Genomic DNA, 17870 nt, shown 5'->3' with positions numbered 1-17870 from the left:
ACCACTAACTAGGTCGTGGATGTCGTGGAGGTCATGAGATCCTGCATGGGTCCACTATCTCTTTGTTTGGTCCGCTATCCTGCATGAGATCCTGCATGAGTTGACACCACTAAATAGATCGTGTAGTGGAGGTCGTGGAGGTTCTGCATGAGTCCACTATCGTGGAGGTTCTGCATGAGTCCACTATCTCCCAGTTCGGTCGAATACTGAGACCGAACTGCTGAACTATTGCCGAGCAGCTTTTGCCGATCTGAGAGTAGAGCTTGATTGGTCGGCTTTTACCGAGCTGTAGGCTGGGGCCGAACTCTTTGGTAATGCCGAACTGATACTCTTCCTTGGGCTTTGGGCTGATGGGCTTTCACTGCTATTGGGCTTGTTTAGTACGTACCCCATCACTACCCCCCCGAAAAGCGAAGTGAATCACTTCGGCGAAGCGAGTCACTTCGGCATTCTGGATAAAGGTACGGGGGAGGCTGACGTCAGGGGACGTGCCTTGCGCGTGACTGCATTAAATGCGACAGTAAAATCCGGCCGTTGAATCCTGAAAAGGTGGGATTCGAAACGGTGCGATGATTTTGAAATCTTCTCCGAATCTGATAAATACGTCCTTTCTTCATCATTTGAACACTTTTGCTATTGCTTCTTCTGCATTCTCTCTCTTTTGCGTAAAAATTTCTTTCCGCTTTCAAGAATTTCTTCAGAATTTCTTCAGACTTTCAAAGAGTAAGAACCATGTCTTCTTCTTCTTCTTCTGAGTCAGGTAGCGGTAGGAAAAGGGGTAAGGGGTCTTCTAGCCGGAAAGAATCCGGGGAGAAGACCGTAGAGTATTTTCACAGCATGTTGAGTAAGGATACTGTGATATCCCTACACGAAAAATATTTTTTTCCTGGGGGGAAGGTTGCGATTCCCGACGACCTTCATAGGGCTGACTCGCCGCCGGAGGGTTACGCCACCGTTTATGAAGCCGGCTTGGAATGCGGGCTTCGTTTCCCTCTTCCCCCTGCCTTTGTAGAGCTGCTTGATTTTTTTCAACTCCCTTTAGGTCAGGTGACTCCGAACTCTTGGAGGCACTTATCGGCCTTTGCTACCGAACTGCGTAGGCTAGATAAGGATCTGTCTCTGAGGGCAATCCTTAATTTTTTCCAGTTTAAGAGAAAAGGATCTTGGTTTTACTTGATCCCTTTACAGCCTTTTAGGGCCTTCTGCAAAACCAAGTGGCCAAAGTGGCAACATCGCTTCTTTTTTTATAATAGGACAGCGGCTCCGGGCTTTCCCTGGAGAGGGCCGAAGTCCGTGATTCCTCATCCTCGGTTAGAACCGTTGGACGAGCTCGAGGGCGAGCTCAATAAGATTCCTATGATTAGGAAGCAGTACCTGGAGTCTGAGCTCGTCAAGGGCGACTTCGTGTTCGACTCCTCGTCTTCGGACGAAGAGACTGAGGGTGAGGAATTCTTTTTTGTGCCTTACTGCTTTTGTGGCGAAAACTAACCTTGCTTTCTTGCTTTTTGGCAGTGAACTTGCTAAATAAGATTAGCCGCAAATCCTCCGAGCTTAAGGAGCCGGAGAAACAGAAGGCTACCAGCTCGGCGCCTGATGCCGAGAAGAATCCGAAGAGGCAGAAGACCTCTTCTTCGGATCCAAAAAAGCCGGAGTCCACTTCGGCAAAGGGGAAGGGGAAGACCCAGAAGCCCCCAAGAGCGCCGGAGAGAGACATCGTCTTGGCGCCCCCTTCGGAGCATGTCTGTGAGCCTTTTGCATGGCCAACGGACTTTGCCGAGGTAACTTCTCTTCTTGATTCTTTGGCTTTGCTTCTTTCCTATGTTTTTTTTGGTGGCCCCTCTGTTGACTCTTTCCTTTTTCCATTTTCAGAGGAATAGCATGCTCAGCAAGCTCGTCGCAGTCGAACTCTCTAAAGCGTCCAGCGACTACGCTGAGATGCAGAGGAAGTTGGCGGCTGCTCGTCACCAGGCCGAACAGGCTAAGGCAGACTTTGAGAAGGCCAGAGCTGCTAGGATCTCGGCCCAGGATGAAGCCCAGTTTGCCAAAAACCAGCTCATCATCCAGCGAGAGCAGACGAAACGGAGGGATGCTGCCGCCGTGGTTGCCCAAGGGGAGGTTCTCCGTGCTTTCGCGGAGAAACTCTTTCTGAGCAATCAATTTTCGGCCTTTGTCGGTGATCTGCTGAAACTGATGACCGATAATGCCGAGCAGGGGCCCGAAGTCGTCCTGCCGCTGTACGGCCGAGAGATAGCAGCTCGTCTCCAGAGTCTGCCGCTCCTTGAGGAGCTTGCTTCGTCCTCGGTCCTGCTTTCTGCTGACCGAGTTCGTAGTTGCCGAGCTGACCGGTACGAGAATATGGAGGCTATCTTTGCCTCCTTAGGGCCAGTTTCACCCGCTCCAATTTTCCACGGAGAGGGTGAGACCGAGCAGCTTGATCAGCAGACCGGAGATGGGCAGGCCGAGCAAGAGGTGCTGCAGATCGGTGATGGGGGCACCGAGCAGGCTGGGGGGAGCAGGGAGGCCGAGGCTGAAGCTGAGGCAGACAAGGAGAAGGAAGCTGAACCTCACCGAGGAGCCGGAGACGAAGCTGGCGGAGTATGATTTCGTCTCCCTTCTCTTAGTTTAGTTTCTTCCTTGTTGTAAAATGGCCTTGAAGCCCTCCTTGTGTAAAAAATTTTTTTTCTTATGAATGAAAAAATTCTTCTTTCTACACTTGTGTCTTCGTATAGCTTTTCGTACTCTCTTTTACTCTTGTTGTGGTTTACTACCTGCTCAGTAAACTGAAATGCCGAACTGACATAGCTGCTTTGTATTCTTAACTCTTAAGGAGCTGGAGGTACTTCGCTGGAAACGGCTGTACTCTTCCGCTTTAGACGAAGCTGAGAAAAAAGCCATAGCTGACCAGATGAAGAATGACGAACTCTTGGCTTGTTTAGTGAAGCTGGAGGCCGACAATAAGGACTTAGAGTCCGAAAAGAAAGATCTGGAGGCCGAGCTGAATACTGCCGTCGCTGAGAGGACTGCGTATGAGGATTTCATCTGCAGGCGCGGGGGAATGACCATCTCTGAAGTTCAGGAACGAGTTGACGAACTGTGGGAGGAATATCATGTACTCCGGAGGAACAATGAGCTGGAGAGCTCGGCTTGCCAACAAGTCGTGAAATCATTGCGGCGCTGGGCTTCTCGGTACGACATCATTCTTTCCCGGCGTCCCTCAATCGAGAGATTCCTTAGGCATTTCCCGCCAACAGATGCTCGCACTCCAGCTCAAACCTCTGATTCACTTGCTCAAAACCCTACTCCAAGTCAGCAACGAACTCAGGAACAACCGGAGACGTCAAGACGAGGACGGACTGAAGTTCGCAGAGGAGCGGTGACTATAAGTGAGCAAGATCGGCAAATGATTCGTGAAGAGACTCTTCGCCGCCGAGGTGCTAGAGCTTCCCGGGCTCAGGGAAGAGGCGGTAGGTCGATTAGAGCATCTCGTCGACCTGCTTATTCTTCAGCTGCCCGGAATGGCCGAACTCGGCTTCACGAGGATTTTGTGAATAGATGGCTCAACTTTAGCAACCATGGACAGTAGAATAGTCCTTTGTAATGGCGTAACGCCTTCTCGTAGGGCAGCAGAATTATATGCCGAACAAGATTTAATAAATGAAATTTTCATTTCGCTTCTATCACTGCGTATTTACAGCTCAGCGAAAAAATTTCATCGTGCTCGTCCTCGGTCTTATGAAGTAAACTTCTTTGACCGGACTCGTCCTCGGTCTTATGAAGTAAGCTTCTTTGACCGGACTCGTCTTTGGTCTTATGAAGTAAACTTCTTTGACCGGACTTGGTCCTCGGTCTTATGAAATAAACTTCTTTGACCGGACTCGTCTTTGGTCTTATGAAGTAAACTTCTTTGACCGGACTCGTCTTTGGTCTTATGAAGTAAATTTCTTTGACCGGACTAAGCTTGTGTCCTAATTTGGCGAGTTTTATCGCTCGGATCGGACTTTCCCTTGTCCTAATTTGGGGATCGGACTTTCCCTTGTCCTAATTCGGCGAGTTTTATCGCGTGGATCGGACTTTCCCTTTGTTGCAGTTCGTTTCAGACGAACTGCTTGTTTCTTAAGCTGAATTGTGGTCTTGTATCCTCCTTAGAAGCTTGGACTCACAATCGTTGGCTTATATATGTTCTAAAAAGGGGATCAGCCTTCGAAGAACAAGATACCTCAGTAACATTTGTAAGAGACGACACGCACATAGACAGACAAAACGCACATAGACAAACATGAAAAACAAGTAAAAAACAAAGAAAGCATATACCCCTAGGACCGAACTAGACACAAGACTGACTGACCGGACTGTCTCTTACAAATGGAACTTCTTGAGGTTGGAAATGTGCCATGTTCGGGGTACTTGTTCTCCTGACACGTGAGTCAATTTGTACGACCCTTTGCCGAGGACTTCTGACACCTGATATGGACCTTCCCATGTGGGTTCGAGTTTGCCCAGCTTTTCTGCTCGGCTTACTTCGTTGTTTCTCAAGACGAGATCTCCCACTTGAAATTGCAGCTTTTTCACCCTTTGGTTATAATACCGGGCTACTTGCTCCTTGTACTTGGCTGCTTTTATGCAGGCCAATTCTCTTCTTTCTTCGGCCAGATCTAGTTCGGCTCTCAGTCCGTCCTCATTCAGTTCTGCTGAGAAATTAAGAGTTCGGGGACTGGGTATGCCGATCTCAACCGGAATCACGGCTTCAGTGCCGTACACCATCGAGTTCGGCTCCGGTGTGACTTCGGTCATTTCGCCTGCCTCTGACTCCGGCTGCTGTGATTGCTATGCTTGATGGTGCCGATCTGATTGCTCAGCACTTTTAAGCGCAATCTGCAAACACTCTTTTGCTCTCTTTTGATCACCTCGGATGACCGCTACTTCCCGGCTGGGAGAGCGTCAATAGTCTGGATTACTCCATCATATTGCGGCTCGTCATCGTCTTCGGGATCCTGTTGCCTTTTCGGATCCTGAGGAGCGCAGTTCGCACCTCTCTGCTTCTTATTCTTTTTCGGCTGCTTGCTTTGGTATTTTTTTAACGTCCCTGCTTTCACAAGAACATCAATACCTGCAGCCAAATGTCGGCACTCCTCGGTATTGTGACCGTGGTCTTGATGGAAGGAGCAATAATTATCCTGACTTCGGCGCGCGGCCGATTTCGTCATCCGCTTTGGCTTTTCGAACATATCGGAATGCAGTTCGAAAATTTCCGCTCTCGACTTGTTCAATGGTACGAACTGAGCGGGCGGTTTCTCAAGATCGAGACGTGGTCCCAATCTGCCTTGTACCGGTGCCCTTTGAATTCTTTCAAAAGGAGTTCGGCGAGGAAGCCTCTGATCGCTATGATCGGGCTTCTTTTTGTCTCCTCCAGATGAGCTGTCTAAAGACCGTTTTCGACGGTCTGCCTCATCGGCACGAGAGACTGGTCCGCAATGTCCCACATCTCTTGAGCTGTTTGCGGACTGCATTCCACGAGCTTTCTGTAGAGAGCTCCGGGCAGGATTCCATTTTGGAATGCCGAAATGACAAGTAGATCATTGAGATCATCTACTTGTAGGCATTCCTTGTGGAATCTCGTCATAAAGTCGCTGATCTTTTCGTCGCGACCTTGACGTATAGAAAGCAGCTGAGCCGAAGTGATTCGGGCTTCCGCTTTCTGAAAGAACCTCCTGTGGAAAGCATCCATTAGATCTCGGTAAGATCTAATGCTGCCTTGGGGGAGGCTATCGAACCACCTTCTTGCGTTCCCGATAAGCAGCTCGGGAAACAGCTTGCACATATGGACCTCATTGAGACCCTGGTTCGCCATGTTATACTGATAGCGTCCCAGGAAGTCATGAGGATTCACTAACCCGTCATAAGTCATCGACGGAGTTCGGTAGTTCTGTGGCAAGGGAGTTCGGGTGATATCGTCCGAGAACGGAGTCTTCAATGCTCCGTACATGGCGAACCCGACATCTATTCGGTATGGAGGAGATGGAGTTCTCCTATGATTCCGGTACCGAGGAGGAACAGGAACATGTCGGGGTTGAGGATTCTTCTTCCTGGAAGACACGGCACTACTGCGGTAGTGACTTTCATGTCTGGATGAGGAGGGAGAATCCACCGTTTTCGTCTCCGGCTTTTGGCCCTTTTGCAGGAAAATTAAGAACTCTTCCTGCTTCTCGGCCAAAAACAACTTGACAGCCTCGTTCAAATTGGGCTGCTGGGAAGACTCGGTGCGATGAGTCTTTGAGCGGCTTGTTCCTTCTCCGTGAGAACTGGAAGTAGATTTCTCCCGAGGCTGTTTTCCAGACCTGCGGGCTGGACTAGCTTCCTCATGGTTATCACGAACGGTATTATGGGTGTTACGTGATCTGGTATGCATTTTTTTTTTTTTTTTTTGGGGTGGAAAAAGGGTCAAAAATTCGCTTTATCACAAATTTGGTTCTCTGTTTCCCACAGACGGCGCCAGTGATGGTTGGACGAATTTTTGATAGTAATAAATGCGGGTAAAAAATATATAGATCACGACACAAGGAATTACGTGGTTCGATTTACTGAGGTAAATCTACGTCCACGGGAAGAAAGGAGGGCAAGATTGTATTGCTTGATCTGGTTTACAGCTTACAAATACAGACTTGCTATATGTTATTTGATGTCTAGAGAGCTTTTTTCCCCCTTAGTCTGTCTGATCTAAGTTCTATTTATACATTGAACTAAGATCGTGGCTTGCATCACCACTAACTAGGTCGTGGATGTCGTGGAGGTCATGAGATCCTGCATGGGTCCACTATCTCTTTGTTTGGTCCGCTATCCTGCATGAGATCCTGCATGAGTTGACACCACTAAATAGATCGTGTAGTGGAGGTCGTGGAGGTTCTGCATGAGTCCACTATCGTGGAGGTTCTGCATGAGTCCACTATCTCCCAGTTCGGTCGAATACTGAGACCGAACTGCTGAACTATTGCCGAGCAGCTTTTGCCGATCTGAGAGTAGAGCTTGATTGGTCGGCTTTTACCGAGCTGTAGGCTGGGGCCGAACTCTTTGGTAATGCCGAACTGATACTCTTCCTTGGGCTTTGGGCTGATGGGCCGTCACTGCTATTGGGCTTGTTTAGTACGTACCCCATCACCATCATCAATTAATTTCATTACTGAAAATAAGAATAAAAAAATTATCCATGGTCTTCTTCCTTGACAGACTATAAGTTTAGCAATTAATAATAAAATATATTATTTACATCTCATGATAAAAGGTATAATAAGAATTAAGAAATCTATCTCCAAATCACGCTTGTAATACCATAGCAGTTAATAAGAATATATCATAAGATACTATATACATGCATGCATGCATACTCTAGTAATACCATATGGATTCATTTAAATGTACGTATATTTAGTAAATCAAAACAAAGTGGTCCAGTATGAATAAATTGTATGCTCTCACTAGTCACTACCAACCCATGTATATGGCAGTGGGCCTTTTAAGATGGGCTTTCTACTATATAACTATAACGGATTCTAGTCACTAATATTATATGACCATAATGTATTAGAGCTGTTGAGCATTACAAAATTTCACAAATAGCACAATAATTTAAATAACAATTTATGTATGACCATAATGTATTAAAGCCGTTGAGCATTACAAAATTTCACAAATAGCAAAATAATTTAATAACAATTTATGTCCGTCTAATGGAAAACTTACTCTTCCAACGGTGCAACAAAATTGTAACTGAAGATTTCAATTTCATTACACTACTCCTTCCCTTCATTGTTAATAGAAACACTTCTTTTTACATGGAGATTAAAAATATTATAATAAATAGATGGTGAATAAAGTAAGAGACATAAAAAAATAAAATAAAAAAGAATATCACGTACTTTTTTATCAAAAATAAAAATAACTCAATTATTTTAGAGTGAACTACCTCAAAAGTCCCTAACTTTTCAGTTTGTGACACTGCATGCCCCTAACAAAAAAAATAGCACCAGCTGACCCTAACATTAATTATAATCACGAATCATATTTTTTCGAACCAAAATACCCTTAGGCCTTAAAAGAGCATTTTTGTCACTCCATTATATTGTTGACATGTGATTTCTGCCACATATTTTTAGCAACATCTTATGTAATTTTCTAAAAAAATTCTAGTACTTCATACGTAATTAAAATTTTGTCATTATTTACACTTTCTAATTTTTTTATAATATACATATATATCTTTATCTGCATTAATTAATATGAAAATAATAAAATGAGGCCCTTTCTTCCTTAAAAAAACTCATTTTCAGGTATTTTTCGATGTTTTCTATTTCCACTAATTTTTATTTGTATTTTTACCTTGATTTATCGATCAATTTTATTTATTATGATAATTTCCCAATTTTGCAGTATTAATTTATAAATTTACATTATCTTAATTTCAGATACTATTATTAATAAAAAAATCTACAAGGATTAAATAGCTAATGTCACATGGTTGAATATTTTTAAAATATTACTCATGTTTCGATTTTATCATGAATGATAAGAAACTATGCAAATTTATATATAAAGATTGAATATTCACATGGTGTTAAAAATTTCAGTTTGAGCTAAATTAAAATTCGTAATAAATATAAAATCATCTTAAAGTTAGGCTTACATTAACAAATTAGTTTCGATGATATATAATGAAAAAATATTTTAAATGTCAGTGTTTCAAGAAAATAATATTGTATCATTTAATTTAATATGAAAGATTTTTTATTTTGTGTATTATTGATTCAGATTTTATTTCATAAATAACTTCACTTTTCCATATTTTTGTTGTTTCTCGAAGAATTTTCTATATGATATAACTAGTATATTGATACCACTAACTAGAAATAGAGGAATACAAGAAGTTGTTTTTGTGTACAAATATTGACAAAACTTTAATCACGTATGAAGTATCATAACTTATTAGGATATCACATAACAAGTTGCTGACATAAATGTCACGGAATTCATATGTCAGCGAATTTAGGGATTGCCAAAAATGACCTTCAAGCCATTTGAGCATTTTCGTCCAAAAAGTGGCCAAAAACATGATTCGTGATTATGGTTAACGTTAGGATCATCTGATGAATTTTTTTTTAGGGAGTTGCAGTGTCACAAACCGAAAAGATATAGACTTTTGAAGTAGTTCACTCATTAAATTTAAAAATTTTAAAATTAAAAAATGACTTAGATTAATATAAAAATATAGAATACTCCATAATTTATCATGAGGGTTGTAAGCGCAATGATTGACAAGGGATGCTAAAATGCGCCACGGGTGGAGGCAGCCGCCAACGACAGAGCCGCTGTAGTATTTAATTTTTAAATGTGTTTCTAACAATATAAAAGTAGAAAATGTTAATTTACGGATATAAGCCGCCGTGACGCCTATACTGTTACCGACAAAGTTGCTGCTTTGTGGTGACCCACATCAATTCACTCTATCAAGAATCTGCCACGTGTTACCCCAGCCCCCGTTATCATGTTGCTCAATTTTCAACATTTCCGGCACCACCAAATATTCCCGTGTCGTCTTCTTAAAAGTAGGTAATAAAAGAAACACCATGATTTAAATATAAGTAGTACTACATACATTATCTAGAAAGCAGATGTGAAATTATTTAATATCAATACTATATAGATTCATTTTGTGAATAAAAACTACTCCTATCTAACTATTTAGGCGAAATTTGGTAGTTTGGATTAAAAATGGAAGCAATTAATGTGGTGGGAAGCAATACAAATTAGGAGTACTCCACAAATGAAAGGCTTGAGGCTGCTACTAAAAGAATCTGAGACACGACTTTTCTGTGTGGCTGCTGACGCTTTATTTTGGGGGAAAGAGAGTGGGGACTTGCGTGTTTTATTACACAAATTATGCAGAAGCTAGCTGCCCACATGTCATTCTTAAGCCTTTCAGACAACACTGATTTTTTCCCCTTAATCAGCACACAAGGTCCACGTTCTCTAGGATGTCCACGATAGAAAGGACATGCCCAATCCCAAGCCACGAAAACTTAGCCTAGACAAAGAAAACTTGTCCCGAACCACAAAAAAACTGGTTCACCCTAATAGTTGACCGTTTCAAGTCACAAATTAATTATTTTTTTCATTCTTGATATATTTGAATTTAATTAGAATAAAAATTATCGGACTATAATAATTTTTAAAAAATGCATAATTTAAGAAAAAAATAAAACCAAATCTCCGTTATATTATAGAAAGAGAAAAATTATACAACGAAAATTATCGACACCACACAAACAACACCGCCAACGCATATCACGTTGTACCCCTTCCCCTACGTGCCTAGAGCTCTTCAACCAAATCACACTGCAATGTCGTATGAGATATTTCCCTCTGCATATTGGTGAACCGTTGGATCAAGTATTCATAAGTTCGTGGTACACCCATCTGTAGGAGGTCAGTGGCAATACCGTGACTTGTATTAGCACCCTCTTTCGGTGCCCAGTGCTCTGCAGCAAATCATTAATCATCTATTATCATATTGTGCAATATGATACATGCATACATGATGTCGGTGACATCATTTTCATGCCAAACTCGTGCCGGACACCGTAGAATGGCTCATCGCGAGTGGAGGACAACAAAAGCTCGCTCAACATTCTTCCTAGCACCCTCTTGTTTTCGCGCGAAATTGGATTGCTTCGGCCCAATCGGTTGTCGGATCGTCTTGACAAACACGGGCCAACGAGGGTATATCCCATTGGCCAAATAGTATACCATGTTGTACCGCGTGCCGTTGGCCACGAATCTGACCTCCGGACCCTCACCCCGGCACTCGTCATTGAAAAGATGAGACGACTGTAGAACGTTGATGTCGTTGTTCGACCCCGCAACACCAAAATACGCATGCCAGATTCGCAAACGGTAGTCAGCAACGGCTTCCATGATCATCGTGGGGTGGTTCCCTTTGAATCTAGAAGTGAACTGCCCTTTCCAAGCCACTGAGCAGTTCCTCCACCCCCAGTGCATGCAATCGATGCTGCCCAACATCCCTGAAAAATTGTGCACACTTCCGTGCATATCTATCAATCTCTGGCATTCATCGGCATTTGGCTTCCGTAGATACTTCGAACCGAAGATAGCCTGGATGCCCCTACAAAATTGTCTCAGCGCCTGTAGGGAAGTCGTTTCACCCATCTGTAGGTATTCGTTGAACATGTCAGCGGGCCCGGCATAGGCAAGCTGCCTAATTGCAGCGGTACACTTCTGATACGTCGACAATCCGAGCCGGCCGCTGGCATCACATCGGTGGGTGAAGCACCTGAACCACCTGCCAATGATGTTGCAATATGGATAAAGAGCCGTTGCGACATTCTGAATCGCCGATGGAAAATCTCTAGCAGATAACGAGGGTTATCGCCAAAGTCGTCTTCCATCAGCCGCCGATTGGCCACGACATGGTGGCGACAGATTGTCCGTCGATGATGGATCGGTCGAAGGACCACCGCTGCTTCCTTCTCAGCTTCACGTTGCACCTCTTCAACCAGTTCATCGAACGCTCCATCCATCATATGTTGATACTCATCGTCGGTATTCATATTTTGAAAGTAAAATTGAGATAAATTGAAAATAGTGGAGTTGGAATGGGGTAAAATTTGAGAAGAATGGGTATATTTATATGAAATAAATAAGGGGAAAAAATGAAACTTGGGCTGAGTCGCGGCTCTCGGCCGCCACAATAGAGCGTCGCGGCTCGTGCCCAAGAGCCTCGGCCAGGCCGACTGCTCGGCGCGCCCATGGGTTACCCCTTCCCCCCTACCGCGGCTCTGCTTGTCCTCCACTATAGGGAGCCGCGGCCCGTCCAAGCCCCTGCCCGAGAGTCGCGGCTCGCTATTGTGGACACTCTTAGATCACTCACAATAGTGTGGACATCCCAATAGCCTAGCACTTGGACATCCCAAAAACACCTCTTGGCACGTCACTAGGACATCCTATTGCATTGCCACGCCACTAGGACATCCCACTGCACAATAATAGCCTAGCACTAAGACTCTGCCGACGCCCTAGCCAATAAAACAAATTGAAAAATACGATTAATTTATTTTAATTGTTGGTGATTATCAAATATACAAAAATGAAGTGCAATGAGTTGTAAATATTGAGTATAAATTAAAAAATAAAAAATGAAAATAAAAAAATCTAGACCATGATAGCGGACAAGCGGACGGACGACCGCCTCCCACGACGGACAAGAGACCGCCTCCCACGATGGACAATCTCTTGTCCGTCGCGGACGTCCGTCACCCGCTCGCCGGCTCCAATAGCGGATGTCCGTGTGGGACGAGCCGCTACTCCGTTGCGACGTCGGCTATTGCGGATGATCTTACCCATCCTCTATTTTACCTTCACATACATATGTTCTATCTCAATTCATATAACTTTTGCTCCCTTTATTCCATAATAGTGCAATCATTTTGCCATTTTCGTACGTTCCGTAATAGTAAAGTCATTTCTCATTTTTGTAAAAGTCAACACATTTCTTCTCTCTTACTTTACTTTCTCTTACTTTATTTTCTCTTCATCTCTCTATCTTTTTCATTTCCTACTTTATTTTTCTTTTACTTAATGCACTTAACATAATTTTTCTTAATCTTTGTGCCAAAAATAAACATCTCCACTAATATGAACCAAAGGAAATACTGTTTAGATTATCTAATATTATAAAACATTTACCACATATGCCCTGTATGATACTCAACTCATCTTTCTCTTCAATTTTATGCTTAGTCACATTTTTTATAATCCAAAAATATTATCAAGCCCACCCCAAGCGCCAGGTCCAGGCATCCACAAGGACCACAAGGCAGACCGCGTTATGTGTTGGACGACAACGATAGGCCGGGGTCTCCCACTTCTCCAAAGGCCCCAGCCCACCGCTCCGTGTACCCTAGCCCTGCAACTCGAATGTCGTAGACCGTACCCTTCCGAGCTATCTTTGCACCCCTTCCCTCTTGTACTATTCATTATTTACAAATCTGTTATAACTCTTAAATCTTGTCCCACATCGACTCGGTAATGATCCTAGGTTCTCTATATAAGTGTGGATAACTCTCCCCTTTATAAGACATTTTAAGGAGAGAGTGGTCAATTTCTAATATGGTATTAGAGCGAGCCCAAGTCGATGATGGGGTTTATCTCTTTATCTTTTCTTTTGCCTGTCCACATGATGGAAGTTCGATGTGTCATTCTGGTCACCACGTGAGGGGGCGTGTTAAAACTCTTAAATCTTGTCTCACATCAACTTGGTGATGATCCTAGCTTCTCTATATAAGTGTGGATAACCCTCCCCCATATAAAATCTTTTAATCGGTAAGAGTGAGTGACCCATTTATAATAAAATCAATTTATATACATTAGTATTATTAAACAGATATAGTTATCCATCACATTACATAATTTTACGACAATAACAAAAAAAAAGAACTTTCTGTTAGTGTGAGGTACTTTTAATCATTAATAGGCAAATAGGAGTACAAAATTTGACTCAATCATACATAACAATCTCTTTAATGGGGCAGTTCGGAAAAATGGGGTCTTGCCCTGCAAGATAGGTACAGCCACACCCTAACTTTGAAGGCCAAATTTTCTACACATAATAATAATTGTGACTTCCATCTTATTAATATTTAAATAAATTAAAGCTATATAAAATAGTAGTAGTACGGTATACTCCCTCTTTCTCTAAAAAATAAGTATATTTGAAACTACACAAATTTTAATACACGCAATTGACAAAGTAAGAGTGAAATAGAAAGATCTTATTCACGGGTTGGAGGTCTGCCTAACCCCCCGCCCATAAAGGGCACTTTTGATTATTAAAAAAATGTGAAATAGAAAGAAAAAGTGATTGGAGTATTATTAGTGGAGAATGTGACTCATCTTATTAAAGAGAAAATATTTATTAAAGAGAATAGATTTATTTTTAAAGGATATTCTAAAATGAAAAATGTGGTTTACTTTTAAAGAAAGGAGGGAGTATAATGGTGGCCGCCCAATCTCTTTTATCTCTTATATGATACTAGTATTAGTCTTTATCTCCTGTATTTATTTAACCTTATAAAACAATCAAATTCTTACTGTATATAATGGTTAAAGGCCAGGTCCCATAGACTATGACACCAAACACAAATTCATCGCCTTTTAGAAGCACTTTCTCTTCCCACCCATATCTATAATTATTAATTAGATACCCCCATGGACGCAGCGCAGTTGGCAACGGAAGGACATATCTTGCTGTAATGAGCCTGAGTTCGAATCACACTACTATCATGTAGTTGCTTCCATCTCTCAGGCACAAGTATGAGGCCTTGGGAGATAGGCTTCTGGCAGCCAGTGGGTTAAGGACTTCCCCTTAACGGGCTACTGCGTACCCTGATTGAACCCCCTCACATGATGTCGGGCCGGAGTGTGAGGGCCGCCAAGGCGACGGAATCGCCTTTTTTTACTGCAATTAATTACCATAGACGGTCTATTCGTGAAATATTATTGGCCGTACAATGATCGGAATTCATTTACTATTATTTATTATAATTTGATCCAATAGTTCAATTGGTTGTAAAATTCAAATGATGTAAATGTATATTCATTAAAATGAAAACTTTGAAAATTATAGATTAGAATACAAAATATATTAGCAGTAAAAAATATAATAGTTGAAAACACTGATATTAGTTTCTAACTGATATAGTTTATACCAGTAGCATATTTGGTGCTTTCAACTAAAAGTTAGTTTCAACTGACCACTTCCTATATATGTATATACATATTTACTTGTATAATTGTGAAATGAGAATTTATACTAGTAGAGCGCTGACTTAAAACTATATCATCCACTATTGAGACTATAATAGTAATAGTAGATGATGGGGTAGAGTAGTTTTCCACCTTTGTGTGTGCAAGGACACAACTTGAAAGCCGGCATAAGACCCACGCGTCCCATTAATACCTAATCCTATAACTTCGCCGCTCTCTAACATCAACATGACTTTGTCCATTTTCCAATTGCATGTACAATTTTTATTTAATATATATGGTACCAACTATTCTCTTTCTATTTGGTCCCCCACGTTACACTAATTTAATTTCACCCTTATCACACGTCTTTTCACCCATTGCCTATCTTCCTCACATTACAACAATCACCCTATTCAACCACTCCTTCCCTCTATCTTCATACTACTATATTGCTTCAAATAAAGCGAATTGCTTTTGTATGGGTGTGTGGGGTTTCGAAAGGTAGCTGACCTTTAATCAGTAAGTATCTATAGTATACTACTCCCAAAGTGTTAACAAGTGTCTCTTTGGAGTTAATAAACTCTTTTTAAGTTCTAGTTAGTACTAGTACTACTACTTATGTTGACAATACGATGATCGCTGTCCAATACTTCATTTTAGCAACTTTATATGAAACATTTGGATTATTTCTTTTCGGATTGTTTCATTTGAATGGACACTATCTTCTCTTTTATTATCTTTTTTCTTTTATATTCTCTTCACTCTAATTATTTATTATTATTTTTTCAAAACACGTAAAAAAAAGGAACGTGTTATCTTAACTGAGATTTTTTCACATGTCATCTTGGCTAGGACGAATATCATCTTAGCTGGGATGGAGGAAGTAGTACTATGTCTATTCGACACCAAATAAATTCACAGTACAAATTGATGATGTAAAAGCAATAATAGATGACATGCAAAAACAGAAACGAATACAAGAAACTGAAAATTAGAAAAAAGAAAGCAGGCAGCTGAATGGTCAAATCGAGCATGAAAGCCCACGTGAATATAACCCTAATCCGTCCAAAGAAATCCTACCGCAATGAATATACTGTTTTTTCACATAAATCGTATGCCTCTCAATCCTGTACTAGCTACTAGGAGTACTACTCACTACTTATCCTCTGAAAATAAATTTCTCCTTGTTACATACTACTACTCCATTATTAACTCATTTTATTTATTTTTATGCCCACACGGCTTGCTATCCTCGTCACCGTGAATATTATTCCCACATTTGTCGGCGCGTGCGGTGCCCATCGAATTATTTAATCCACAACGGTGGTGTTCGGTTTGCAAGATTGTATCCGAGATTAAATTTGTAGTATGTTTGGTTCATGAGATTCAACCCCACAACTCAATCATAGATGGATAATCATGAGATAATTAGTAATAGCTAACCCCTATGACTAAAATAATCTCACAACTCAATCTTAGATTGTATCTCGTATTATTTTATCATGGAAACCGAACACCACCTACATTAAATTAATTATCCATCTTTAACAAAATCTTAAACAACATGCAAGGGATCAAAAACATTCAAATTAAGGGTAGAGAATATACACAGGCGAAGAAGAAAATTCATCCGAATCCGAACATTTATCATGATTCTACGACAAAACTCAGAAAAATCTCAGTTGTCGGAGGAAAAAAAACACGAGGAAAACGCTACCTAGCGCCGCCAAAATAGGAAGCATGTCTGTCTCTACAGCCAGAGCGGCGGCGGCTCGTTCAGGTCAATGGGCAGGCCGCGTCTCACGATCCCGAAATACTTGGGCGGAGCATCACCAACGGCAGGCGGGGCGGCGGCGGCGACATTGCAGTTGGCGGAGGAAACGGCGGCGGTGTGGAGGAGGTCGTTGATGATGAGGCGGCTGGTGGGCGCGATCCAGTGGTGGTGATCGGAGGGGAGATTGAGATCGACAGAGAGGCGGGAAGAGGGCGGAGGGGGGAAGTTGGTCTTGGCCTTGGCGCCGCGGAGGGACCTGGCGGCGCCGTCGTAGGCGAGGGCGGCCTCCTCGGGGGTGTCGAAGGTGCCAAGCCAGACACGTGTCTTCTTCCACGGGTCGCGGATTTCGGCGGCGTATCGGCCCCAGGGACGCTTCCGGACGCCTCTGTAGTGGCCCTCGCGCGTGGAAGCCATGGCGGAGAAGAGGAGAGAGAGAGAGAGAGAGAGTGAGAGTGACGCAACTGCTGGGTTTATGAGGTGTGGGAAGCTGAAGAGGGAGAGTTGATCAGTTATATGTTATGTGGTGCGTGTAAATGTGTTTAGGGGGTCCCACTCAGTCTCCCGTAATCGTCGGCTGGACGGCACGAACCGCTTAAATAAACAACTGCGAGTTATCGTGTGCGGCGCGGGACCATTTCTTGCCGTGCGACTTTTTTACTACTCATTGTGTGTGATTACTCATGTGGCGCTCCACCATTTCCCTTCTATCAAATCATCAAAATAACTAATAGCGCCAACTTAAAACTAACTAAATTTCTTGTAGAAGAACGACAGTCATCCATATAGGCATTGAAATGCAAACTCTACACGCTTTAAACCATGAGTTGGTCCATTATAAAGTAGGAAGATATTATAAAATAATAGCAATAAAAAATATTAACATAATGTCAGCGGTTGATATTGCGTTGAAATTATGTTAACATTAAAATCATGAAATTTTATACAATGTTGACATTGTGTTGTATTGTGTTGAAAAGTTTAGAATTTGTACACTATATGAGTTTGCATTTTATCGCTACCCTTCCTATATATGGCTATGATCAGTTGATGAATATCTTAAATAAATAACCGACAAGTATCTCAATAACTTATTTATGGATGTCAAGTGAAACTCTTATTATATTTTTCTTTTTAGTTTGTTCCATAAAAGATGTCATATTTCCTTTTATGGAAAAAAACTCCCTATCACATGCATATAAATATATACTCATTCCGTCCCAATTAAGTTGAGTCGTATACTTTTTGGGACGTCCCAACAAAGGTGAGTCATTTCGCTTTTTGATAA

General features: G+C 42.1%; 1 protein-coding gene across 1 annotated transcript; it reads right to left on the bottom strand.

Annotated features, from left to right (window-relative positions):
- Positions 1-16382: 16382 nt before the first annotated feature.
- On the bottom strand, positions 16383-17271 carry LOC121775890 (ethylene-responsive transcription factor 12-like). The gene has a single exon (XM_042172972.1). The coding sequence runs from the start codon at positions 16997-16999 to the stop codon at positions 16562-16564; it is 438 nt and encodes a 145-aa protein (XP_042028906.1). The 5' UTR covers positions 17000-17271; the 3' UTR covers positions 16383-16561.
- Positions 17272-17870: the final 599 nt, after the last annotated feature.

Source organism: Salvia splendens, chromosome 18 (genome assembly GCF_004379255.2).
Source record: "Salvia splendens isolate huo1 chromosome 18, SspV2, whole genome shotgun sequence".
NCBI classification, from domain to species: Eukaryota; Viridiplantae; Streptophyta; class Magnoliopsida; order Lamiales; family Lamiaceae; genus Salvia; species Salvia splendens.
This window is presented reverse-complemented; position numbering and strand designations above follow the sequence as displayed.

Excerpts from the sequence above, each read along its gene's own strand:
- LOC121775890 (XM_042172972.1), bottom strand. The coding sequence starts at position 16,999 with ATGGCTTCCACGCGCGAGGGCCACTACAGAGGCGTCCGGAAGCGTCCC.